The 24,673-nt window shown below is 52.0% G+C and overlaps 2 protein-coding genes across 6 annotated transcripts; both read right to left on the reverse strand.

The window, feature by feature from the left end:
- Positions 1–47: 47 nt before the first annotated feature.
- On the reverse strand, positions 48–12,474 carry LOC144945236 (uncharacterized). 2 transcript variants are annotated; one of them, XM_078873596.1, is made up of 18 exons: positions 12,337–12,474; positions 11,556–11,694; positions 10,602–10,747; positions 9,315–9,432; positions 8,769–8,903; positions 7,790–8,016; positions 7,578–7,686; positions 6,614–6,688; positions 5,678–5,817; positions 5,363–5,516; positions 4,537–4,618; positions 4,117–4,206; positions 3,898–3,988; positions 3,229–3,318; positions 2,896–2,921; positions 2,739–2,797; positions 2,579–2,655; positions 48–2,398 (listed from the first exon to the last, which is right to left on the reverse strand). In XM_078873596.1, exons 1-18 carry the CDS (start codon positions 12,439–12,441, stop codon positions 2,273–2,275), a joined length of 1,989 nt encoding a protein of 662 aa, XP_078729722.1. In that variant the 5' UTR covers positions 12,442–12,474; the 3' UTR covers positions 48–2,272. The 2 variants fall into 2 exon arrangements, with proteins under 2 accessions (XP_078729722.1, XP_078729721.1); XM_078873595.1 differs by having other exon boundaries at positions 4,105–4,206.
- Positions 12,475–13,182: 708 nt separating this feature from the next.
- Positions 13,183–23,729, reverse strand: LOC144945402 (lysosomal amino acid transporter 1 homolog). Of its 4 annotated transcripts, XM_078873921.1 has the most exons (9): positions 23,696–23,729; positions 21,170–21,399; positions 19,234–19,556; positions 18,432–18,561; positions 17,406–17,490; positions 16,648–16,799; positions 15,463–15,564; positions 14,774–14,959; positions 13,183–14,161 (listed from the first exon to the last, which is right to left on the reverse strand). In XM_078873921.1, the coding sequence occupies exons 3-9, from the start codon at positions 19,473–19,475 to the stop codon at positions 14,036–14,038; spliced, it is 1,023 nt and encodes a 340-aa protein (XP_078730047.1). In that variant the 5' UTR covers positions 19,476–19,556; positions 21,170–21,399; positions 23,696–23,729; the 3' UTR covers positions 13,183–14,035. The 4 variants fall into 4 exon arrangements, with proteins under 4 accessions (XP_078730047.1, XP_078730049.1, XP_078730046.1 ...); XM_078873923.1 differs by lacking the exon at positions 23,696–23,729 and having other exon boundaries at positions 17,409–17,490; positions 21,170–21,733; XM_078873920.1 differs by lacking the exon at positions 23,696–23,729 and having other exon boundaries at positions 21,170–21,733.
- Positions 23,730–24,673: the final 944 nt, after the last annotated feature.

The following is a 24,673-nucleotide window of genomic DNA, read 5'->3' on the forward strand; positions in this document are numbered from 1 at the left end:
ATGTTGTCTTGAAAAAATAAAAAAATAAACTACGCTCTCAAACTTTCCATGAATGTTTATTACTCTCAGTTTGTATACACGTATTGCTCTGAGTTATACAATAACGGGGATAGTGCCAGATTATTATCAGGCAACAAACAGAACGCACGTACTTTTTTCCTTGAAATGTTTATACATTTTCCATTTCATCATTTTAAATTAGTAGCTAACAGCAATTCATTGAAACATTGTCTACTTCATAACGAATGAGACTGGGCATGTTAACGGGGTGAGGAAGAGGCCAGCATCGTTGTGACTCGCACCCCAAAGCTGTGGAGTGGGGCCAGCACTGCAGGCCATGCTAGGCAGGGCCGCCCAGGGCCGCCCCTCAGGGCAAGTGTGTGTGTGTGCGTGCGCCCGCCTCGCCTCGCTTAAACCCAAAATGAGCACGTGGTGCAGTGTGCCGGACTGGCGTCGAATAGAGAACATCGTTGGACGGAGAGAAATGAAATGAGAAATTTTGAATTAAAACATTCGTGACTGCAGGAATTCATATTCTTGGTTCTTTCGGTAAAGTCACTTAGATAGAAAACAAAACACCTGAAGAAGACCGCTTGTGTTGCGATCGAAACGTCGTGGGTTTTTTGCTTTTAATTTAGATTTTTGTTTTCTATCTACGTGACTTTACCGAAAGAACCAAGAATATGGAATGAGAAAGTTCTAGAGAAGGTTTGGGAGGAGAGCAGTCCTATGAGAACAATCCAGAAATAGCAAAAGAGAGTGGGGAAGGCAGATGTGAAAATTGATGAAGAAAGTTCTGGAAGGATGTTGGTAAAAAGAGACCAAGAGGCAGAAATAGAAATATGTTGCTGGAATTATTCAAGGCAGAGAGGAGGTCATACAGTGAATGAAGAAGCTCAAGACCAAACAGGATGGAGGGAGTGCGAGCCAAAGACGCGCCATCGGGCACAGGACGAGTGAGAAGAGGTGCAGCGTGGTCAAGATCAGCACTCGAGAGTCCAAGTCATCGAGACGCGTTGCTGACCTTGACAGCGATTGCCCACCGCCTTTCACGAGGATAATTTGGCTAGCGTGTGGCTGCACGTTTGTATTTACAGCTGAATGGAAACCGCACGGGAATCCCCAACACCAAGCTCAACATGGCGGAGAAGAGCAGCCAGCTGCTGCACAACACGGACAACCGCACCGACCCCGCACAGCCGTGACGACGCTGGCGGTGCCTCGCGCTCCGCCGGTGGACGGGGTGGTGGAAGAGACACTGGGCCGCGTGCGACCGAGTGCAGGATCAGGTCTCCCGTCTCCACCATTGGCCACGCCTGGCGACGGTGTTAATCACGACGCGGAGGAAAGAGCGCCGTTCCCCTGAGGCCGAAATCACGCCGCAGCGCGACTTCACGCCTCTGCGACACCACGTGAATGTGCTCCCCCTCTAATTAAACGTCTGTGCATCAACACAAAATGCACAGAATCATATTGGTCAACGTAATTCTGTTAGGCTATCCCTATTATACTCGGCGTTTTATATTATGTTTACGTAGTTTAGCAAAGCGTTTTGAATTACTGCGATGCAAAGCGAAAGTGCAAATAATGAAGGAATTGTTTCGTATGACGCGGTGAGTCTGTACCAGGTAGTAGTATTTGTTTTTGTTTCCAGCCTGCACGCACATGATCCCATGCTTTAATCCCACGCGCAGTGCTGCTGACGTTGCCGTGTGATGCGTGAAAATGTGTGTCTGGAACACACCACGCTTGCACGTAAACCTGACAATGCAAGCAAAATGAAGCAGATGAAACCCGCACGTGTCCCTGGCAAGGCGTGTCCGGTCAGTGTCCGGTTGAGTAAGGGCCGCAAGGTCGTTAAAGCAGAGCGAGGCGTCCGGGCATTACCCTGGTCAGCGTGGTGTCCGCCGTGCGGAGAGACCTCCGCCCACTTCGAACCCAAACTCAAAACAGGAAGTTAGCGAGACTTCGGCTGAGAATGCAGGCAGGGCAGACAGCGCTGAGTGCTTTTACAGATTCCCCGTTTGGCGAAAGTCATGAAACTATCCGAACCCCTCCCTGCTCTCAGGCTGTGGGCCGATTGAAGTGACAAAGCTAAGTAAAGTTGTTAACAATTTTAAACATGTTGACTTATTACAAATCAAAGCCAAGAACCCCTAGCGAAGGGATAAGGTGGCTCCAAATGGACCCGGTGTGCTGTGATGCCAATTGTGTTTCGAACCGTGGTTAGCTTTGTGGTTAAAGAGGTGGCTAGCACCGTGTTGCGCTCTCACTATGCTGTGCCGGTGCGGTTGCCTCGCTTGTCATGCCCGTGCCGGGTGCTTGTGGCTGCCCCTGGCTGGCTCCCGGGGTCGCCATCTGCCAGCGTGTCCAGCCTCCTGTCTGTTGCCGTGTGCCACTGCAGTGGGGAGGAGGAGGTGGTGTCATGCTCGGCACAGCGCGACGACGCTCGCGCCAGCTCCACTCACGCCGAACAGCTGGACTGCGGTAGCTGCATTGCAAGCCCAGTAATATAACAGACAAGTGTACGATTCTTCTAAGAAATATCAACTCGTGGTGCAGTGCATCCGCTCCTCACTTGGGTGGCCGTGCCGTGGGAGTTCTGGGGCAGCCGGGGTAACGCCGTCCTGTCACTCCCGCTCCAGCCGTTGGCCGCTGCGGTAGAAAAACAGTGGTGTGGCCGGGCTCAGCGGACACGCGGAATAACACGCGACCACGACAACGTCACAGCCACTCACCGCGTGGGAAGGGGTCCGGCCCCGTGCTCCCCCACGGAGACAGCGACGGAGGGAGAGACCTGGCAAATGTCAAACGGCAAAGTCACCGGATTGACACGAGCAGCTGCGGACTAACAACAAGTCCAAACGATTCCTGTGAGTGCGAAGCGCTCCTTACCTGTCGGGGTAGTAGCCGCTCAGAGGCTGTCAGAGAGAGGAAACACCGCTTAGTGGCCGAACTCTCACGGTGGCCGCTTCACAACCGCACGCGTTAAGCTGCCAAGAACAATGGGGCCTGGCATCGTGATGATAAACACAGATGCATCTCAAAAATACTGCCGCTGCCAATCAACTGGTTTGTGGTGCCAGGAGGTGCCGTTAAGTGTGTGGACGTAACCACATATGGCAGCACGAGTGTGGGGATAGGGGTGATATTAGGTATAGCGTTGGCGCTATTTATCAGATCCAGTAGTGTTTCTCTTACTACAGCACCATGTCCCGCAGGTCTCACCTGCCGGCGCTGCAGCCGCTCCATCTCCCCACGAAGACGTCCCATCTGCTCCTCGGCCTCCCGTAGCATCTTGTAGCGAGCGTGTCGCTCCTGTCAAGATGACCACACAGCGCTGCATTTAACCGCACTTTACAACGAATCATAGCCAGAGATTCAATTGGCCTGGCTGTGAGGAACATGACAAAATCTTAAATGTTGAACCACATATCACCAAATCATTCTGAATGTGCTCAATCTCATTGCATCTCAAGCTAAGCACGGTTGAGCCTGGTCAGTACTTGGATGAGTGGTGACCAGTGATTACCAGGTGCTGTCGGCTTGGGGCTGTGTGGTGGCCAGGAGATGGAAGCACAATCGTGGGTCACCCTGCATATTCCATGAGTTAAATCCGCGGATTGAATCTGTGCGGCACTTTTGAGTGTTTCCCCCTTGTACGCGTGGGTGTTCGCCATGCACTCCGGTTTTTCGCAAGCCAAACATTCAACACAATTAGCCAAACATCCCAATTGCAGGGCCCTCATGAAAAAGAGCCTTAAACCTCAGCGAGTTTTTCATGGGGATATAATGGACATTATTGATTATTATTGTTATTCTGCACTCTGGTACAATCCATATGCGTGGGTCTACAGTAGTGGAGACGCGACCGTGGGTAGCGACGTGCTGCCCCACCTGTGCCAGCTGCTCCTCCAGGCTCTGCCTCTGCTCCCACTCCATCCTCTGACTGTCCTCCATCAGCCTCTGCACCCTCCCGTCCTCATGCCTGACACACAGGCCCCCACGCGTGTTTGTGTGAACAGACACACAACGGTCTCCCCAGCTCACAGTTAAGAGGCAATCGCTACACGGCGATAAACAACGAGTCGCCCACACTCTGACCTTAACCCTGACCTCCTGCTGCGGTCCCGGAGGTCGCCTCTCCTCCAGTCACCGGGCAACCGCTCCGCCTGCCACTCAACTCGCTCAGCTCCGAGCGGCTGCCTGCAGCAACATGGGCGACAACAACACAGGGGTTTCCTGTCCAGTTATAATTCAACTCAACCTGCACAGCCGATTGGCTCTTAAGAAAGAGTTATGTGTGCACTTGCCTCTGATATTCGTGTAACTCGTATAAGCAGACATCTGTCTCCACAGGCAAATCAATTATGTTTAAGTCCATCAGCCGATCAGCTTGGAAGGTCCTGCCCGATAGACTCCCAACGCTGCCACATTACTTGGTACCATCGAGCCCCACAGCGTTGTGGGGTATCAACATTTGAAAGTCGCGCAACATGTATCGGCAATAGCTGCCCCCGCAGTGGGCGTTGTTACCTGGCCTTGTGCGTTGCGTCTGCTTGCTCCGTCAAGGGCTCCACGGAAGCCAGCCGCATCCACAGCGAAGGGACGTCCATGGCTGCACAGAAAACAGGATTTGTGATTTGACTAGAGAATCAGAATCTTAATTTATCCCACAGTCTCGGTGGAGCTGTTATTCTGAAAGCACATGCTTATTGTACTTGGTTGGCCTCGAATGTGACTCTTGTTCAATTCTCTGTGGAACAGTTTCTACACGTGTGATAAGTGGCGATGATTTAAAAAAACATAAATATTGCGTATTGCTGAATATTTGTGGTCTGAGATAAAAACAAATTTAATTGGAAGAGCTTAGATAAGGCCAAAGTGTAGACAACAGGCATGTAATGCTGCATCATTCGATTAGATGTTGCCTGATGTGGATGCGTACCTCCTGGCATGAGTGAGTGCGTGCGTGCATGAGTGCGTGCATGAGTGCGTGCATGAGTGCGTGCGTGCATGAGTGCGTGCATGAGTGCGTGCATGAGTGCGTGCATGAGTGAGTGAGTGCGTGCATGCGTGCGTGCATGAGTGCGTGCATGAGTGCGTGCATGAGTGCGTGCATGAGTGCGTGCATGAGTGCGTGCATGAGTGAGTGAGTGCGTGCATGCGTGCGTGCATGAGTGCGTGCATGAGTGCGTGCATGAGTGCGTGCATGAGTGCGTGCATGAGTGCGTGCGTGCGTGCATGAGTGCGTGCGTGCGTGCATGAGTGCGTGCGTGCATGAGTGCGTGCATGAGTGCGTGCATGAGTGAGTGAGTGCGTGCGTGCGTGCATGAGTGCGTGCATGTGGAGTGACGCTCACAGTATGCGGGGTCGAGCTCCAGCAGCTCATCGACGTTCCACTTGTTGAGGTCTCGAGACAGCTGGTCGTAGAAGTGCTTGACGATGGTGACCTGGAAGTCGTGGACGGTGAGGCTGGGACCGTTAGTATGCAGCGTGTCCATCATGCGGCTGGGCTAGAGCACAGGACGTACACACACGCGCACACACACACGTCCGCAGCGAGGGGGGCGGTGCTCACACGGGGCTCCGCGCTCGATCCTGAATTGCAGGCATCCGCCCCCGCTTGCCTGAAGGCCGCTGGGTTCGTTAGCGGTGCGAGTCGCTCTGCACTCACGTTGTCGCAAGTCAACAGCTGGTCGCGTAGCAGCAGCAGGAGGCACAGGCAAAAGGCCGGCAGGCAGTCGTAGGCCGGCTGCTCTAGGCCCAGGATGTACTGGTCCCACACATAGAGCAGCACCTCCAGCTGCAGGAAGCCTGGCTCGCGTCACGCCCCGTCGTGTACCACGCGTCACATACCACACGCATCCCACAGCATGTGTGCGCGTTCGTGCAGTGACCCTCTTACAGCACACTCCTACTCTGCCACCGTACCCCAAGGCAACACAGCAGCAAGCCCTCTTAAGCCATAATGCATTTGGGAATCTTTAGGGCAATCACTACTGGCATTTGGTTGTCATATTCTATATTGTAACACAATAATTTGGCCAAAACTGGACAGATCTTATCCTTGCTCTCCAGAGTGTTCAATGGAGGTGCAAACTTCCCATCAGAATCACAGAGAGAGGTCACATGACTATCCAAAAGGTAGAGTCTGTCGAATCATAAACACACTTTTCAACAAACTCTGATTATATTAGCTAGACAGAACTCTGTCACTCTAAACCACAGCCTTATCAAGTTCCCATAGTTGCTATTAGTCAAAGCACTGGTGGTGACAACTGCCACCAATGATTGCCCGAATATTTCCCTAGCTCACAATGGCTTTCACACGATCAGTGGACAAGAGAAAACAATGATAACTAGTTGCTCCAGAGGGTTGCATCTTGAAAACCATTATTCAACAATTTATGCATTTATGCTGAACATCTTTCGCACCATATGTGTTAATCGGAGGTGCCAACCATGCTAAACAATGCGAACCAGCGCATTGAAAACATGACATCGCACCTTTGAAGTGAATTCTGGAAAACTCACATGAAAAGTGAACGCTGGATTTCGTGAAACTCCTAATGTTCCAACCGAATGATGATTGCTGTGAGTGCATACCCACCCACAAATAGGACCCTAACCACGGGTTGCAGCAACGCCACCAGGCCAATCATCACAGCTTCCTTTGGATTTTCTCCTGGCAGAACACGACAGAAACCCACAGCAGGCAAGAAATAAATACGATTCTTAACAACAGTACCGGCAAAGATAAAGCCACATGCATGCTGCCCTGCAAATGCTATAAAATGAATGTGAATGTTCAAGTATAAAGTTTATTTTGTTTAGCAAGGAGAAAGCTCAAGAGACCAGGATGAGTCTCAATTGCAAGAGTGACCTGGGACATTACTCTGCCAGGAGGGGGAAATTATTGCTCTGTATAATCTCAATTGAGTAATTCGAGGTAATTTTTCTAATAGTGCGAAATTTGGGCCCTGACACTGGCAAACAATGGCCCACTCTTGCAAATAACATCATTTGATCTTTAACATCCACTGTGAAGCAGATGACAAGTAGTAGTAGTATTGTGGTTATTACACCCACATTGATAATTATCAAAACGGCATGATGAAAACGAGGTAAAGACTGAACGAGTCTTGATTCAAATCGAATCTTGACAATTCAGTGAATCATTAGACACCTGGCAGACACAGCTTCACAGTTCAAACACACAACGGCCACTGCATCAGCAGACGGTGCCTGCTGGGCGGCCGCTGGATTCCAATGAACCTCTGCAACGAGCGGTAAACGCGATACCGCTGGGCCATGTGACCACTCTGCTGTGTGCATTGTAGAGTTGTCATGCCCACTGCTGGGCCATGATGTGGTAGAATATAAGTCCTATGTAGCCGTCCGCTGGCTCACGCCTCGTTATGAACGTATAAGCATTGCTCATCAATGTCTCGCCAGATAAAAGAAGGACAAGGTCCGATGCACTTGAGACTTTATCATAAAGTAACAATGTTCATCTGTGCTCTCAAATATGCTATGACAAAGTGTCAAGCCGAGCCGCTTGAGAAGTTGCAGACCTGCCTGTCCGAACGCCTTCTGCACAGCCACGGCAAGGTCCTTGTCGATGTTCACCAGCGTGGACGCAATCTGCTGCAGCATCGGTTCGGCCTCTCCATGCTCCGTGCCCTGCGAGAGACAGACATTGCTTACTCGGCGAGACCCCAATACCCGAGGCCGAGACGTGATCTCATCACCGTGGTGCTGACGGCCAACCCCTTGGTACCGATACCTTAGTCCAGGACGAGGTCATGTATGCCGGCCGGGACTCCATGAAAGTGAGGAACTCCTCCATCAGGTGAGCCATGACGGACATCTGTGGCTCCACGCGAGCTCCCCTGCCCAACCGCACCCTCACCAGCGGCACCACCAGCAGATACTCGGAGTCGAGGAGCACACCAGGTGGGCGCTTGCGCGTGTGGTAGTACGACAGCACGCTGCGCATCGTCCTCGCGGTGGCTGTGTGGACAACGGGTGGCAGTGAGTGGCGCAACTGGAGATAAATCATCATCATCAGTCATGCGCAATCCACTCCTTAATGTGATGTAACAATCCATCTAGCACCTGCACATGAGCTAATTCTTAATCACTCCATCTCTGGGGTGGACATCCTCTTGGGCCATAATCCCTTCCAGCGACATGTCCTGCCCAAGCCCACTTGTCTTTAAAGCCAATATATCGTCGATGAATGGTAAACATATATCCTCTAATACAAGACTTGTTCCTCTTTCTATTTCTCAATGTAAACCCAAGCGTGCATCTCTCCACACTTATTGCACAGATTTCAGTTGTTTAATTGTCCGCATCAATGTCCATGGTTATAATCCATATGTGAAAACAAATAATACACACTCATAAAAAAAAAAATACTTAATTTCTATAATTAACTTGGGAGAAAAAAGCGATCTCTTTTCCAACGAGAGAAGTGGCTCATATATGCAGGTTTTACATATTACGCAATACTAGATGAGATCTTGAAATCATATGTAACACTTAGGAACATACTCTTTGGTTCTTTCGGCAAAGTCACGTCGGTATAAAATAAAATTTAGTAACATGCTGTTTAAAACAGACCTTTAATTTCCAGGATGTAAGGAATTCGCAGTCACCGTGTGAATGGTTAAACGGAGGAGCAGACCGACACGCGTGGTGTTGCGATGCGCCGTATGGTAAACGCAGCACAGCAGCTGCGGCAGACGAAGCGTCTTCACCTTTGCTGGATGCCAGCTGCCGGAACGTGGGCTCCGAGAAGAGGAGAGACTCGCAGCGCAGGAAAATCTCCGCATCCTGCGTCGACTGCACGCTCGCTGGGTCGCCGGTGAACCGTGCGAGGAAGTCGGTCCTCTCTGCAAGAGAACAGCAGGCGACCGACTATTACAACAATCCTCGTTTCATCCGCACTCGTGACCAGCTGGGTAGACAATCAGATGGTGTGCAGGTGCTTGGGGGGATTGTTAAATCGCAGGGATGGTTGAGATGGCGATGGCTTGGAGAGGCCTTCCTACCCCATCACAGTAAGCCACTGGAGCTGAATATGATGACAGTACAGCAAGACAATTCTTGAATCAATCCCTGCGGGCCTTTGAATAGTATCAAGTTGCATGCGTGGGTTTCCTTCGGAAACTCCTATCTTCTTCCACATGCAAAACGCTCATTAATGGAATCTGCCAAACACTCCAGTGCACAACCCTTCTGAATAAAAGTCTTGAGACTCCGTAAACCTTTCCTGGGTAATTGCAGGGCATCGTGAATCTCACCGCGAGCGTTGGCGAGGTACAGGTGCCACACTGGCTCTCGAATCCCAGACGGCAGGGGGTGGTTAAACAGCACGCCGAGCTTGGATCTCAACTCTGGCCATTTGTGGAGAATGCTGACCTGTCACAACATCACAGTGACACATTTGCACAAGTTGAAAATACAACAAAAGGCAATAGGGGGAAGTTTATACCCATCCTTACATATAGAAGCTTGCCGATTAATCTTATGGTGAGCCAAAAATGCAGGTCCTCTATCCTTATTATGATTTAATTTGTACCATTTTTTATAGAACTGCATCATCCTGTGTTCGAGAACAGCATGCAGAAGGAAATATCACAGAACTGCTTCTGAGACCCTTCAAAAGAATATTTATCTCCACACTCAGGGACATCGCACTTTCCCACAGATCCTGCTGCTAAGGAGAAATGTTAGCACATAGCAAAAAAACTCAATAGTTTACAATTATCAGACCTGGAATTTATCACCAGATTAAGTGAAAATATTAATTTAATACCATAATTATTTTGTGAAGTCCTTGGTGACCAGACTGAGACCATGAAACCTCTAACCTTGAGAACCAAGTCTAATCACAGGTGGCTGCAATCCCAATGCAAATCCAGGATTTTAGTAGTGCAGGTCAATGCCCCATTTCTTTTTGCTTCATTGCTGTACTTTGTTTGATTTATTTTGCTTTGGGGCCGTCCATAAACGACGTCACGCACCTGGGGGGGGGGGGTCAGACAGTTGTGACAATGTGTGATGATGGGGGGAGGGGGGCGTTTGAGAAATGTGGCGTCACATCAAAATGCGCAATTTTAAATAAATATAGACAACACGTTCTACTTAATTAAATATACTTTTTAATGTTTTCTCCTACATCAGAGTGCAGTGCCACATTAAATACGCACTACAATGACAATAGTTTAAAGCGATTTGAAGCATGTTTTATATTTTTTTGGGGGGGAGGCAGAGCTTTGTGACGTCATTTTTGAGGGGGGGTTTGACTTTTTGTGACGCTGTGGGACGAAGGGGGGGGCAAAAATCGTCCAAAATCGCGTGACGTCATTTATTGACGGCCCCTTTTGTCATTGTGGTGATCCTGGTCACGCTCACAAATGAGACTCTATCCTGGTCTCTTGAATTCTCTGATTAAAATTTGATATCCTGAGCCATCCCAGCCACCTCTTCAGCTTCTCTATCCTGACCAGCCTGCACTGACTTGTCTCCATTGTCCACAGACCTGTCACATGAAACAACCGTAGTGCGCTGACCGCAGCAGTGCCCACCAGTCCACTCTTGAGAAGTTCCTGCACCACCTGGACCCTGCTCCTGGGACGGGCGCGATCGTCAGCCACCTCCACGGCCACCTGCTGCACCAACTGCTCGTCCAAGCTGGAGGCCACTTTGGCCACGACGGACTTGTACACGTCTCCTGGGCGTGACAACACAGAGGCGTAAAACAATGCAAGGAATCGGCACAGAGTAACGCGATTCTCTATAACAGGGGTGGGGAACGTCCGGCCCGCGGGCCGTCTAAGGCCTGCAAAATCATTTGGTCTGGCCCTGCCAAGGCAACCGCAGGCGGGACTCGAAATTTAATAAATCTAGGAGCAAACCTGGAAAAGCAGTTGCGAGTAGCAACGTCATCAATACCAGCTAACATCACACGCCTCGCTAAAGAGAAGCAGTTCCAGCCATCACATTAGGGGTGAGTTAATTAAATGTTTGACCAAATATAACAGGCTATTTTTTAAGTTGATGATTTTGTATGGCCCGCAAATGATGTAATACATATCCAAATGGCCTTTGACAGGAAAAAGGTTCCCCGCCCCTGCTCTATAACGGCATCTTCAGTGCAGAATTAACTCTTGCGGGAAAAGCCACGTACCTCACTACCGGTTGAAGTTTTCAGCCTCAGGTGAAGCGTGCAGGCAGAATGAGTAATTGGATTGCAATGGCAGTAAATGTATCCGTGCTTTCTCCACCAGTCATAGCCCAAGAGAACTGCTATCTGTTATGGTCGGAGCCCAGTACTGGCACATCATCATAGCATTGCCTTTTCATTACAACCATCAAATTCATCCATCTGAAAGTGGAAAAATCCGAGGAGGAATTTCTAGCTTGCTCAAGCCACGATTGCTAAACACACTCGTGCTCCTGGGGAGAGCAGAATCCCCCACGTGGCCAGAGATCCCGAATAGAGAGAGGGAGAGCTTTAGAGCGATGGGGAGAACACCAACCTCCCTGGAGCGACGACATCGCCCGCTCGACAATCAGCGACTTCTCGGCCTCTGAGAGATCCCCCAAGGACGCAACGCGGCCCTCGGAGAGCTGCAACTGCACGCCGCGGGACAGCTGCTCCGCGAAGGCCGTCCACTCCTGCCGGCAGGGGCACGTGGACCCGGGGTTATACAGGGGACAAGGCGGACACGTGGATCTTCGGGGAGTATGAGGCGACACCAGGGGACCCTGGGATCCATGGGGCACAGGTGAGACGACCTAGTGGCCGGGGAGACGTGGGGGTACCGAGAGGTTGTGCCAAGCCTCGAGTGCAGAATTGTCCCCGAAACGTGGTGCCAGTGAAAGACCTCATCCCGAACTCCATCTCGGGATCCGATCCGTCCGTGGTATGGGAACAGGGAGCTTGTGAGATGGGGTCCGGCAGAGAGACGAGACACGGGTCTCAGGTAAGGCACGGGTCTCAGGTAAGGCACGGGTCTCAGGTAAGGCACGGGTCTCAGGTAAGGCACGGGTCTCAGGTAAGGCACGGGTCTCAGGTAAGGCACGGGCCTCAGGTAAGGCACGGGTCTCAGGTAAGGCACGGGTCTCAGGCAAGACACGGGCCTCAGGTAAGACACGGGTCTCAGGTAAGACACGGGTCTCAGGGCAGGTGAAACGTGGGACTACGGGAAAGCACAGGGCGAGGCGAGGCACGAGACGCGGGACACGGGCACACAGATGAGGCTCCGATCCCAAACTCGAGCGCCACCAGCCGCTGTCCCGGCTCTGCCCGCCCCGCACCTTCGTGTCCTGGACGCGCCGCTTGCATCGCCACAGCCACACGGGGTCCACGACGGCTGCGGGGTCCAGGCCCGCGGCGTCCGGGTACACGGAGCCCGCCGCCATCGCGGCGTCGCGGGGACGTCTCCTAGCAACGCCGCGTCACGTGACGGCTCGCGTGGAGCCCCCCCTCCCCTCGCTCCCCCCCCTCCCCTCGCTCCCCCCCCTCCCCTCGCTCCCCCCCTCCCCTCGCTCCCCCCCTCCCCTCGCTCCCCCCCTCCCCTCGCTCCCCCCCCACCCCTCGCTCCCCCCCACCCCCACCTCGCCTCGCTCCCCCCCACCCCCACCTCGCCTCGCTCCCCACCCCCACCTCGCCTCGCTCCCCCCCCTCGCCTTCCCCCTCCCCTCCTCCCTCCCCTCGCTCCCCCCCTCCCCCTCGCCTCGCCCCCCCTCTCCCCTCGTCCCCCCCCTCCCCCTTCACCCCCCTCACTCCCCCCTTAACCCCGCCCCATTCACCCCCCCCCTTCGACCCCGCCCCTCTCTCAGGATGTAATTGTGCAGAGGCACTGTGGGACTTGGTTGCGAGTTATTTTCTCCTCCTCCTCGTTCACTCCACGCTCGTCGGCTGAGCTCGTACAACGCGAGCCATTCAGACACTCGGCGACACCAGATGCCTGACATTCCTTACAAGGACATTTAGTTCACGAACACTTCATTCAATTGCGAATCGAGGGAACTACAAGTCGCTTAGGATATTGTACACAGTACGAATCGCAGTTCCCTGACCCGAGGATACGGGAGTTCGAGTCCTGGACGCGTCCTGCAAATCGCACATCAGTCACGAGAATGGCAGCAACAAGACGCCTTTATTTCAGCCTTACGTGCGTGCACACCAGCACTCATAAATAACGATACACTCAGTGTCCACTCAAACCCGTGTCTCCAACTCGGAAATTATTGCACAGAGTTTACAAGCCAAAATGTAAAACAAGTTCGATCCAACGGAAGACCGATTCAATGTCATGTAAACGAAGTAACCTCCGTGAGTTAATCCCCTGCTAAAGTTTGATTCAATAGAAAAACAAGCAACAAGCTAGTAGTGCCCTGAGCCAAGCCGGGCCCTTATCAAGGGGTGGGGAAGTTAAGCGGCCACCCAGGTCGCTAAGCTGTAAGGGGCGAGAGACGTGTGTAGTTGTCTTGCAGGGGAAACCTGAGACACAGGGAGCTCCTAGGAGGCCGTGCAGGCCAACCCTGTCTCCCACTGGAGGCACATTGTAAGGCATTATGGCCGACGCAATATTGGACAACGTATGGCTCAGTATAGTTTTCAAGATCACGTCACGATCAGGTTACGGGCTATCACTAAATATTGCTTTTCAACATCGCTACAGTAAGAAGGCCACCGACGTGAGACACAACTGACAATTAAGACAAGCGGTGATGGCTAAATACCATGGTCGGACCCGCAGGCAGGAGGGACCTGGAATGACAGAGAGGAATGTGAAAGCAGCACACTGCAGATTCTCACACCCGCTTGATGGTTTAAAAAAAGAACATCGTAAAGCACGGCCTCCCTTGCGGCCGTGCTAAGCCCAAGAAACGTCGCTCAAACGCTTCCAGGATCGCGGGGTCATGGCAATGACCTGGGGTCACGGCAGTGAACCTGAGGTCACGGCAGTGAACCTGGGGTCACGGCAATGACCTCTGGGTACGCGCGGCGTCACTCATCCCCCCAGCCGGTGAGCAATGGGGCCCCTTCCCTCTCGTCCAGCCGCAGCGGAATGGTGTCCTCTCCTTCAGGGCGGCCGCCGTGGCGGCGTCTGTATCGCACAAACTGAGCTACCATCTGAGCCATCGCGGTTAAGGGGCCAGCCCGGTCAACATTTACACGTCAAGTTTCTCAATCCCCAAGACGTGCTTGATGAATACCTAGAAAGTAAATCAATTGGGTGTGCCACTGCGGTGCAAGCATTAGCACACTGGACTTGCAATTCAAAGGTCGCGGGTTCAATTTGATCTCCCGGCATGGCAGTTTTAAAACAATAGACAAGTTTCTTAAATCCACCCCCCCCCCCCCACCTCTATCCAACCAGCAGTAGATAAATGAATACACCACTGTTTGTCGATTGGCAGGTTACATGTGGTGGGGTAAACTGTAGCTGTGAGTGCTTCCATCTCTTTCCGAGGTGTCTGGCCAGGATATGAAGAGTAGGCCAAATATTCAAAAAATTGATTCTCCAGGGCGAGTTAGCAGTTGCAGGACTGCACCCTTACCTTGTTTACCTAATAAAACCCGTGACGGTTGCCAAAGTGGAAATCTGGCTTAGGTCAAACCCTGTAATAATATTCAGTTCGGCCTGGATCTGTGTTGATATCTATTGCATAGTCTTGATACAACAACTGCCCATTGAGCTGCCAATGGCCATGCGCTCGAAACAACGCCGTGAGTCAAGGATACAGAGGAGTCAAGCAGCAGAGTTCCGAAGCTGCCGATGAGCCAGGGCAGGTGAGCGACGATAGCCTGGCCCTCGGTTTCGCCCGGTCTGGGGGCCTTCAGCACCAAACTCGTGCCGTACGTGCTGTTCCCCAGGATTGTAAGCATGAAGAGCGCCAGCGAGACTCCCTCCACCGAGTGCCGCTTGTACTGCAGCAGAGGAGAGGCAGCGCATCTCACACCACACGCGCAGCGCAAGCCTCGGTAGGTGCTCTCAAAGGATCTATTATTTTCACCAACTCTCATGGGCGCAATCTGGGTCGGCCGCTGCCAAATACCCTCAAACAAGTTGTCAGCAAACCTTTCCTTGAGCGTGGGTTTTCGTGGTTGAGCCGTACGGCCTCCCAGCGTGCTCTCAGGTTGTACCGCGTGTTGCTGGGTATGACGTCCAACTTTTTACTCCGCATGCCGGAAGATACGTCGACAACTTGCATTCAGTTCTTGACTAATGCAGTGTGTGTATATATAGATATGTCAGTTGCTGCATTATATCCTCAACAGGTCAGTTCCTAAAGAGGCTCTCAGCATGTGCAGAAAAAGGCTCGACATCATGCCGAACGAGGTGTGGCGCAAGCCGACCACGCACGGGAGAGAGCCAAGCGTGCGCTCGATTGAGTCGATTGTGTCGAGAGGCACCAGCGGCGCCGACTCACGTTGCGGTACAGCTGTGGCAGCCTCCCTCCCAGGTAGAAGGCGGCAGAGGCTGAGCCGGAAGTGTAGCCGACCAGCTCCATCCATCCCAACGAAGGCAGCTTCTGCACGGGCACAGCCACTGGCTACGTTGAACGTTTTCTGGGCCAGCCGTTTATCGATGAACACCGCCTATGTCACTGGGCGGTGATGCGGCCCAGCAGTAGGGCGTTTGCCGCTTTTTGCAGAGGTTTGAATCCAGCAGCCACCATATTTGTACAGGCCTAATAATAACAACGCTACGTGTCATCCACTTCACAGTGGCCGTTACAGATTCCCTGACATCATTCACAAGAGTAAGGCCATCGTGTGCCGGTGTCAGGGGGATCCAAATTCGAAATGACCTACAAATGACTCAAAAGGGATTTTACATAGCAATCATCGCCCCCTACTGGCAGCAGAACACTGCACAGACCACTCTCGCAAATGAGACTGTACTTACACTATGAGACCTCCTTTACCAGTGGCAAAATATAGTAATAGGTTTTTACCCTTTCAACTGGTACTAAAACTAACACCTTTATACAAGGCATCATGTTTGCAATACCACAACACAAGCAGTCAAAATGCAAACAAAAAGAAAGAACTCTGATGATGATAATGATATGCACTGTCCTTGAAGTTGATTGGTCCACACCCGAGACAGCTTTTCTTAGAGCCTAGTCTCCATTGGTGTTGGACCAGATGACGCCAAAAGGCGTCACCTGGAGACTAGGCTCTAAGAAAAGCTGTCTCGGGTGTGGACCAATCAACTTCAAGGACAGTGCATATCATTATCATCATCAGAGTTGTTTCTTTTTGTTTGCATTTTGACTGCTTGTGTTTTGATTATTGCAAACATGATGCCTTGTATAAAGGTGTCAGTTTTGTACCAGTTGAAAGGGTAAAAACCTATTACTAGAGACTGTACTTATTCTCTTTGGGTTTTCCCCCGGTTTAAACAAACTTGATTCACTGAAGCGCTCTGGCCACAGAGGTTATCTATAAACATTAGTGCTGTTGCCACGTGTGGTCTAGATTCCACTTCACGGTCAAAGCTGCCCAAATGGGCATAAAGGTCACAGTGCCATGAAAGAAATAGATAAAGGGGCACTCCCACAAACTTGCAAAATCAACAGCGGCACAGTGTAAAAACGCTCGTAACTCACGCTAGCGTGGGCAAGAGCGCGGGAGGAGTTGGTCCCAAGGGCAGGGGCCTCCAGCAGGGGGTGGTGCCAGAAGAGGAGGAAAGGCAGCAGCAATGCGAGGAGGGTACAGGACAGCATCCAGCATACGCACGACCACTGCAGACAGCCGGCATCTGCAGGGCACACGCGGCGGACACAACAGCGGCGTCACCTCTCTCCGATCCGTAGGCGCGCAAAGGCCCTTTGGTTCTTTGACTCACTCGAAGAACACTCACGGTTACAGGCATCAAATCGTGCAGGTGGGAAGCGATTAGCTGTTAGCAATACGAATTCGATGCTAATGCTCGTGCAGCTAACAATCTAAACAACAGAATCAACTCCTGCATCGAATCTCAGCCCCAAACTGCAATAACCTATCACATCGCAAACGGTATAAATTGTTTTATGAATTGTAAAAACATAACTAGGCAACAAAATACATGCAGTTGAAACTATAACAATACCATAAGCCTACCGAGGTGAAGATGGGCAGGTATGGATGACAATCTCACCATAATCGATCATCATCACCGTGCCACGCTTTCCTGTTTTTGGTAGGATGGATTCCTGGAGTCACCCATTTCAAAACAGCTGCCAATTAAATCAATCACTGAGCAACACATTGCTTTAATCGATCAATCATTGCAGCACTACGTGTGCGACTCCGTCTCTCTTTGCTTGTATCGTCCGCAGACAGCCATGCTTGAATGGATAACAAAAGCAGCACACTGCTCCCTCACCGCCATTCCGATTTCTCACTCGGTAGTAGAGGTACTGGGACATCACCAAGTTGTCCATCATCACGTAGTCCACGGCCATTAACGTCTGAGTGTGAGCGCGGCACAGAAAACGCACGCGTTAGCAGCGCAACATGAACAGGTTTGATAATTGTTTTTTTACCCTTTTATCTGGCAACAAAACTGACACCTTTTTTGCAAGGAGTCATGTTTGCATTGACCACAATACCTGCAGTCGGAATGCAAACAAAAAACATAACTCTGATAATGTATGCACTATTCTTAGGTTTTTTCGGTAAAGTCACGTAGGTAAAAATTAAAATTAATAAAAGTAAAATAAAAATCACGACGTGACTTTACCGAAAAAACCTAAGAATATGAATCCTTGCAGTCACGAAAGCTTCAAATCTAGAATGTATGCACTGTCCTTGAAATGCGCCTTTTGGCGTCATCTGGTCCAACACCATGTGAGACTAGGCTCTAAAGAAAGCTGTCTCGGGTGTGGACCAATCAATTTTAAAAACAGTGCATACATTATCAGAGTTATGTTTTTTGTTTGCATTCCGACTGCAGGTATTGTGGTCAATGCAAACATGACTCCTTGTAAAAAAGGTGTCAGTTTTGTTGCCAGATAAAAGGGTAAAAAAACTATTATCATATTTTGTTACTGGCAAATGAGGTTCCAATGATGAACAGGTTTCCCCACGGTGCCAGCACAAGGTTTATGTCACTGCGATGGTGATCCCCCACACAACAGCACCAGTGCCCCCCCTTACTAATCAGAGGGGAGCTCGAGCCGAGCCTGCATCTCCATCGAGCCAGCAGCACCACGGGTTAACCCGATTCTCACGGGGACCATACACACGTACCGATGCATCGACGTTTCATACACCGTCAGTGTACATCCTGCACAAGCACGCCGTTACGCTCCGACCAACGCTCACACACACACACAACACGTGCACGCACACATGCGTTCGTCAGCCCACAAGGTCGTGGGAAGAGCTGCAGGTGAGGCCGTGGCTGTACCTGTAGGTGCGGCTGATTTGTCAGGATGCAGCCAATGAGGTTGGAGCAGTCGCCTCCCAGCCAAGCGAGCAGAAACCAAATGGAGAGGGCCTGGTCAGCTTTGCCAGAGCGGTACGATTCGTACAGCTGCCTGCTCGCACCGTGCCAAACAACGCGCGACATGGACGGCAGTCACGGCATGACATGCCAGAGAGCTGCATGCTCAACAATGCAATGCAGTCATAGCAGTAGTAGTGATACCATTCCAGCGGGCCAGACCCTTTGGAGACATCCACTCTCTTATGAAACGGTGATCTGGGTGACCATACCCAATGCCGGTCGGCCGAGGGGACAATAATTATTTATCGATCTCGTTGAGCTCTCATCAGGCGAACGGAGCACTTTTTCCCCACGCTGCAGCTAGCTGCCAATCGCCATCTTTCACAAAAGAGTGGAAGCAACCTCGAAAATGGGGTTCCAGATTTTGTGGAACCGTTCTTTCAAGTACTTTACAATTGCCAATCTGTAGTAGCGTGCACCGCGATATAGTTAAAACGTATTCAGTGTTAAGGATAACACCGAAGGAGAGATCGATTGTCTGCACTGCATATTTCAAGTGGCAGATCACTTTGGCATGCAGCTAGTGGACATTGCATTGCTGGAATTTCCGCCATTATCAATGTTTATATTTGCCTCATAAACTGCCCAAGCGACAGTCTCATGGAGGCCGTCACCGCTGGCTGATCCACCGCGACATTCCCCTCATCACCCACACTTGGCCAGCGGCAGCAAAAAGAACACGCACGACGGGCCCCGGACTCACGGCAGCATGGCCAACAGGAAGCAGATGATGGACAGGAGCGCGAAGGCCACGCTCGCGTAGTCCCGGCTCCCATCAGGGCACTCCCCGAGCACGTGCCACAGCCACTGGGAGCCCGCCGACGCGTTGGGGCACAGGAGGAGCGGCGCAGGGCCCGGGGCGGTACCGTTGCCGCCGGGGACGGCGGGAGCCCACGTGGCCACGGCGCCGGGCTGGGCCTGCGTGGTGTTCCCGCCGTAGGCCATGGCTCGGAGCGAGCAGACGAGACGGGGATGGCCCTCGGTGGGTGAAGGCCGCGCCGATGGCCCACTGGGCAATGGCAAAACCTGCGGCGTAGAGCGGCGGTTAAGGCCCCCGGTGCGAACGCAACTGCCCGTCACCGCCTGTGCACACAAAGTGGGCTCACACCACCAAAGGGCACGTGGCACGATCAACAAATCGCTCTTTGATGGACACAGTCAAACTGCTCAACCCACTTGAAATTAAGTCTTGAGGCTTAGTGACATTAAACTGAATATACAATAGACATTTCAAAAAATAAATGCTGCTTTTTGATATTAAAACAAAGCCTTTTGTTTTTTGAGCACGTACTTGATCACATTCGTGCCGGTCACTGCCTCTGGTGAGCACGATGCTGTGATCCCACCGGGGCAGTGGCCCTATTTATATCGTCCCACAGGTTGCTATAGCGAGGCTCGGTACACGTGGGTCATATTCAATCATAAGCGTTGCGTTGGACATCAAACCAGTTTTATAATGCAAACGGTACGCTGTAGAACTGAATGTCAAACAGTACCCCCATCTTATGAACCCTACATAAACCCAAACGCAAACATTTGAAGAACCATATATGCTTTAAACATTTAAATATATATACTGTATGTGACCTTTACGTTTTAATGACCAGGTAAGAGCCCAGACACCTTGTTGAGTTTAATTACACGGCACAGATTTACAAAGCCTTTGAGAGACTGACTCCCAAGGTAACCTGTATATGGTACTGTATTACCTAGAATCTCAAACTAACACAGACCATCTTGACTTACAGCTTTCGTGACTGCAGTAATTCATATTGTTTGGGTCTTTCGGTAAAATCACGTAGATAGGTTCAAAGAAAATAACAAAAAATAACAAAAAACTGATGACGAACGCTTGTGTTGCGATCGAAACGTCGGAGTTTTTTGTTGTTATTTTTTGTTATTTTCTTTCAACCTATCTACGTGACTTTACCGAAAGACCAAAATAATAACACAGATCATCTCTGTGAGCAGCTAAGGGCCCAATGAGAATATGGCATATGCGTCTATTTTATGATGTACAGTATACACGTACTCTACAGCAAAACAATTGCACAACTGTTGAAAAAAATAAAACAAAGGTAACACTGAAATGATTGAACCATGTAATTATCGGAGTACGTTGCCATGCCGGCTAATGAACTGCATTGTGAAGTTAGCAGCCAGAACGTGCCACTTGGCAAGACAGGGCAGTACATATATGCAATATTCAGTGTGTAATAGATTTAAAACATGTGATGGAGCATTACCACAGGATACCATCAAAATATGAACTGCTCTATATATTCTAAATGCAAGGATGAGAACTTAAAATATATTAATTGCTTCCAATATGTATTTTTTAAAATGCTTTAATTGAAATAGAACAATCAAACATGTTACACTTGTTAAGTTAAATAAAGTTATAATAACAAAACATAAAACAATTCCAACCAGACCGTTAATAGGACTTTTCAAATCGCAAAAAAATCGCAGCCTCTGCGATTTACCAATCGCATTGTTTCAAACTGCGATTTCGATTTGAAATCGATTAATCGTTCAGCCATATCCCGTACTCGTGGTGCAGTCGGCCACAATCGCCACGACTCCCACCCCCCGTGTCTCTCACCACCACCTCATCCTCCCTCCTCGTTCATCCCCACCTCCTCAGTCGATGTCCATGGACGAGGAACAACAGCAGGGATGATGCTTCATCAGCTACAGCTGCTGCTGCTGCTGCGGCTAGATGAGCCACGTGTCGCGTCAACACGGCTGCTGATGGCGCTCGCCCCGTGTCTGCACGCCAGCTGGAGCACCAAGAGCAGCACCAAGAGCAGCAGCAGGAGCAGCAGCAGGAGCAGCAGCAGGAGCAGCAGGGCCGGCTTCAGCAAAGCTGCAGCAGGAGCCACAGGAGAAGCGACACGCAATCTGGAGCAGCGACAACTTCAGCAACAACAGCAGCGGCGGAGGCAGAAAGTTACGCCGGCAGCAGTAGCGGGGGTGGCTAATAGCTAGAGCAGCAGGAGCAGCAGGGCCGGCTTCAGCAAGCAGCAGCAGGAGGAGCGACACGCAATCTGGAGCAGCGACATCTTCAGCAGCAGCAGCAGCGGCGGCGGCAAAAGCAGAAAGTTACGCCGGCAGCAGTAGCAGGGGCGACGAGCAGCAGCAGCAGCTACAGCAGCAGCAGCTACAGCAGCAGCAACTACAGCATTAGCAGCTACAGCAACAGTAGAAGCAACAGCAGCAGGAGCTACAGCAGCAGAAGCTACAGCAGCAGAAGCTACAGCAGTAGCAGCTACAGCAGCAGCAGCAGGAGCTACAGCAGCAGAAGCATCAGTAGCTACAGCAGCAGCAGCTGCTACAGCAGCAGCAGCTGCTACAGCAGCAGCAGCTGCTACAGCAGCAGCAGCTGCTACAGCAGCAGCAGCAGCTGCTACAGCAGCAGCAGCAGCTGCTACAGCAGCAGCAGCTGCTACAGCAGCAGCAGCAGCTACAGCAGCAGCAGCAGCTACTACAGCAGCAGCAGGAGCAGGAGCTACAGCAGCTACTACAGCTGCAGCAGCTACTACAGCAGCAGCAGCTACAGCAGCAGCAACAGCAGCTACAGCAGCAGCAGCAACAATAGAAGCATCAGCACCTACAATATCAGCTACAGCAGCATCAACTGCAGCTACAGTAGCAGCAGCAGCAACAATAGAAGCATCAGCAGCTACAACAGCAACATCAGCTACAGCAGCAGCAGCAACAATAGAAGCATCAGCACCTACAATATCAGCTACAGCAGCAGCAACAGCAGCTACAGTAGCAGCAGCAGCAACAATAGAAGCATCAGCAGCTACAGTAGCTGCAGCAGCAGCAGCTGCCACGTGCGCCGCCTGCAACCTCGCGGGCCCCTCGGATCCGGCTGCGCTCGCCGCCTCCTCCCCCCCCACCCGCACCTCCCTCCCGTTTCCATGGCGACCTCTCTCACAGCAGCGAGCCCCCCACTCCGTGTTAACCACCTCTCTCTCTCAGCAGTGAGCCCCCCACTCTCCGTGTTAACTACCTCTCTCTCACAGCAGCGAGCCCCCCACTCCGTGTTAACCACCTCTCTCTCTCACAGCAGCGAGCCCCCCACTCCGTGTTAACCACCTCTCTCTCTCACAGCAGCGAGCCCCCCACTCTGTGTTAACCACCTCTCTCTCTCACAGCAGCGAGCCCCCCACTCCGTGTTAACCACCTCTCTCTCTCACAGCAGCGAGCCCCCCACTCCGTGTTAACCACCTCTCTCTCTCACAGCAGCGAGCCCCCCACTCCGTGTTAACCACCTCTCTCTCTCACAGCAGCGAGCCCCCCACTCCGTGTTAACCACCTCTCTCTCTCACAGCAGCGAGCCCCCCACTCCGTGTTAACCACCTCTCTCTCTCACAGCAGCGAGCCCCCCACTACGTGTTAACCACCTCTCTCTCTCACAGCAGCGAGCCCCCCACTCCGTGTTAACCACCTCTCTCTCTCACAGCAGCGAGCCCCCCACTCCGTGTTAACCACCTCTCTCTCTCACAGCAGCGAGCCCCCCACTCCGTGTTAACCACCTCTCTCTCTCACAGCAGCGAGCCCCCCACTACGTGTTAACCACCTCTCTCTCTCACAGCAGTGAGCCCCCCACTCCGTGTTAACCACCTCTCTCTCTCACAGCAGTGAGCCCCCCACTACGTGTTAACCACCTCTCTCTCTCACAGCAGCGAGCCCCCCACTCCGTGTTAACCACCTCTCTCTCTCACAGCAGTGAGCCCCCCACTCCGTGTTAACCACCTCTCTCTCTCTCTCTCAGCAGCGAGCCCCCCACTCCGTGTTAACCACCTCTCTCTCTCTCAGCAGGGAGCCCCCCACTCCGTGTTAACCGCCTCTCTCTCTCACAGCAGCGAGCCCCCCACTACGTGTTAACCACCTCTCTCTCTCACAGCAGTGAGCCCCCCACTCCGTGTTAACCACCTCTCTCTCTCTTTCAGCAGCGAGCCCCCCACTCCGTGTTAACCACCTCTCTCTCTCACAGCAGTGAGCCCCCCACTCCGTGTTAACCACCTCTCTCTCTCACAGCAGCGAGCCCCCCACTCCGTGTTAACCACCTCTCTCTCACAGCAGCGAGCCCCCCACTACGTGTTAACCACCTCTCTCTCACAGCAGTGAGCCCCCCACTCCGTGTTAACCACCTCTCTCTCTCTCTCAGCAGCGAGCCCCCCACTCCGTGTTAACCACCTCTCTCTCTCTCACAGCAGGGAGCCCCCCACTCCGTGTTAACCACCTCTCTCTCTCTCTCTCTCAGCAGCGAGCCCCCCACTCCGTGTTAACCACCTCTCTCTCTCTCTCAGCAGTGAGCCCCCCACTCCGTGTTAACCACCTCTCTCTCTCACAGCAGCGAGCCCCCCACTCCGTGTTAACCACCTCTCTCTCACAGCAGCGAGCCCCCCACTACGTGTTAACCACCTCTCTCTCACAGCAGTGAGCCCCCCACTCCGTGTTAACCACCTCTCTCTCTCTCTCAGCAGCGAGCCCCCCACTCCGTGTTAACCACCTCTCTCTCTCTCAGCAGGGAGCCCCCCACTCCGTGTTAACCACCTCTCTTTCTCACAGCAGGGAGCCCCCCACTCCGTGTTAACCACCTCTCTCTCACAGCAGGGAGCCCCCCACTCCGTGTTAACCACCTCTCTCTCTCAGCAGGGAGCCCCCCACTCCGTGTTAACCACCTCTCTTTCTCACAGCAGCGAGCCCCCCACTCCGTGTTAACCACCTCTCTTTCTCACAGCAGGGAGCCCCCCACTCCGTGTTAACCACCTCTCTCTCACAGCAGGGAGCCCCCCACTCCGTGTTAACCACCTCTCTCTCTCAGCAGGGAGCCCCCCACTCCGTGTTAACCACCTCTCTCTCTCTCAGCAGGGAGCCCCCCACTCCGTGTTAACCACCTCTCTTTCTCACAGCAGGGAGCCCCCCACTCCGTGTTAACCACCTCTCTCTCACAGCAGGGAGCCCCCCACTCCGTGTTAACCACCTCTCTCTCTCAGCAGCGAGCCCCCCACTCCGTGTTAACCACCTCTCTTTCTCACAGCAGGGAGCCCCCCACTCTCCGTGTTAACCACCTCTCTCTCTCTCTCAGCAGCGAGCCCCCCACTCTCCGTGTTAACCACCTCTCC

This window comes from Lampetra fluviatilis, chromosome 37 (assembly GCF_964198595.1).
Source record: "Lampetra fluviatilis chromosome 37, kcLamFluv1.1, whole genome shotgun sequence".
Lineage (NCBI taxonomy): Eukaryota > Metazoa > Chordata > Hyperoartia > Petromyzontiformes > Petromyzontidae > Lampetra > Lampetra fluviatilis.

Bases quoted from the DNA above. Each gene is read 5' to 3' on its own strand.
- LOC144945236 (XM_078873595.1), bottom strand. From the start codon at position 12,441: ATGGCGGCGGGCTCCGTGTACCCGGACGCCGCGGGCCTGGACCCCGCA. The intron at 8,017-8,768 runs GTGAAGACGCTT...TTGTCCACACAG, and splicing joins GCAGCTGGCATCCAGCAAAG to CCACCGCGAGGACGATGCGC. The intron at 4,619-5,362 runs GTGAGCGTCACT...TTTTCTGTGCAG, and splicing joins GGAGCTCGACCCCGCATACT to CCATGGACGTCCCTTCGCTG.
- LOC144945402 (XM_078873921.1), bottom strand. From the start codon at position 19,475: ATGGCCTACGGCGGGAACACCACGCAGGCCCAGCCCGGCGCCGTGGCC. The intron at 16,800-17,405 runs GTGAGGGAGCAG...TGTGCCCTGCAG, and splicing joins AGTGAGAAATCGGAATGGCG to ATGCCGGCTGTCTGCAGTGG. The intron at 15,565-16,647 runs GTGAGTTACGAG...GTGCCCGTGCAG, and splicing joins GCGCTCTTGCCCACGCTAGC to AAGCTGCCTTCGTTGGGATG.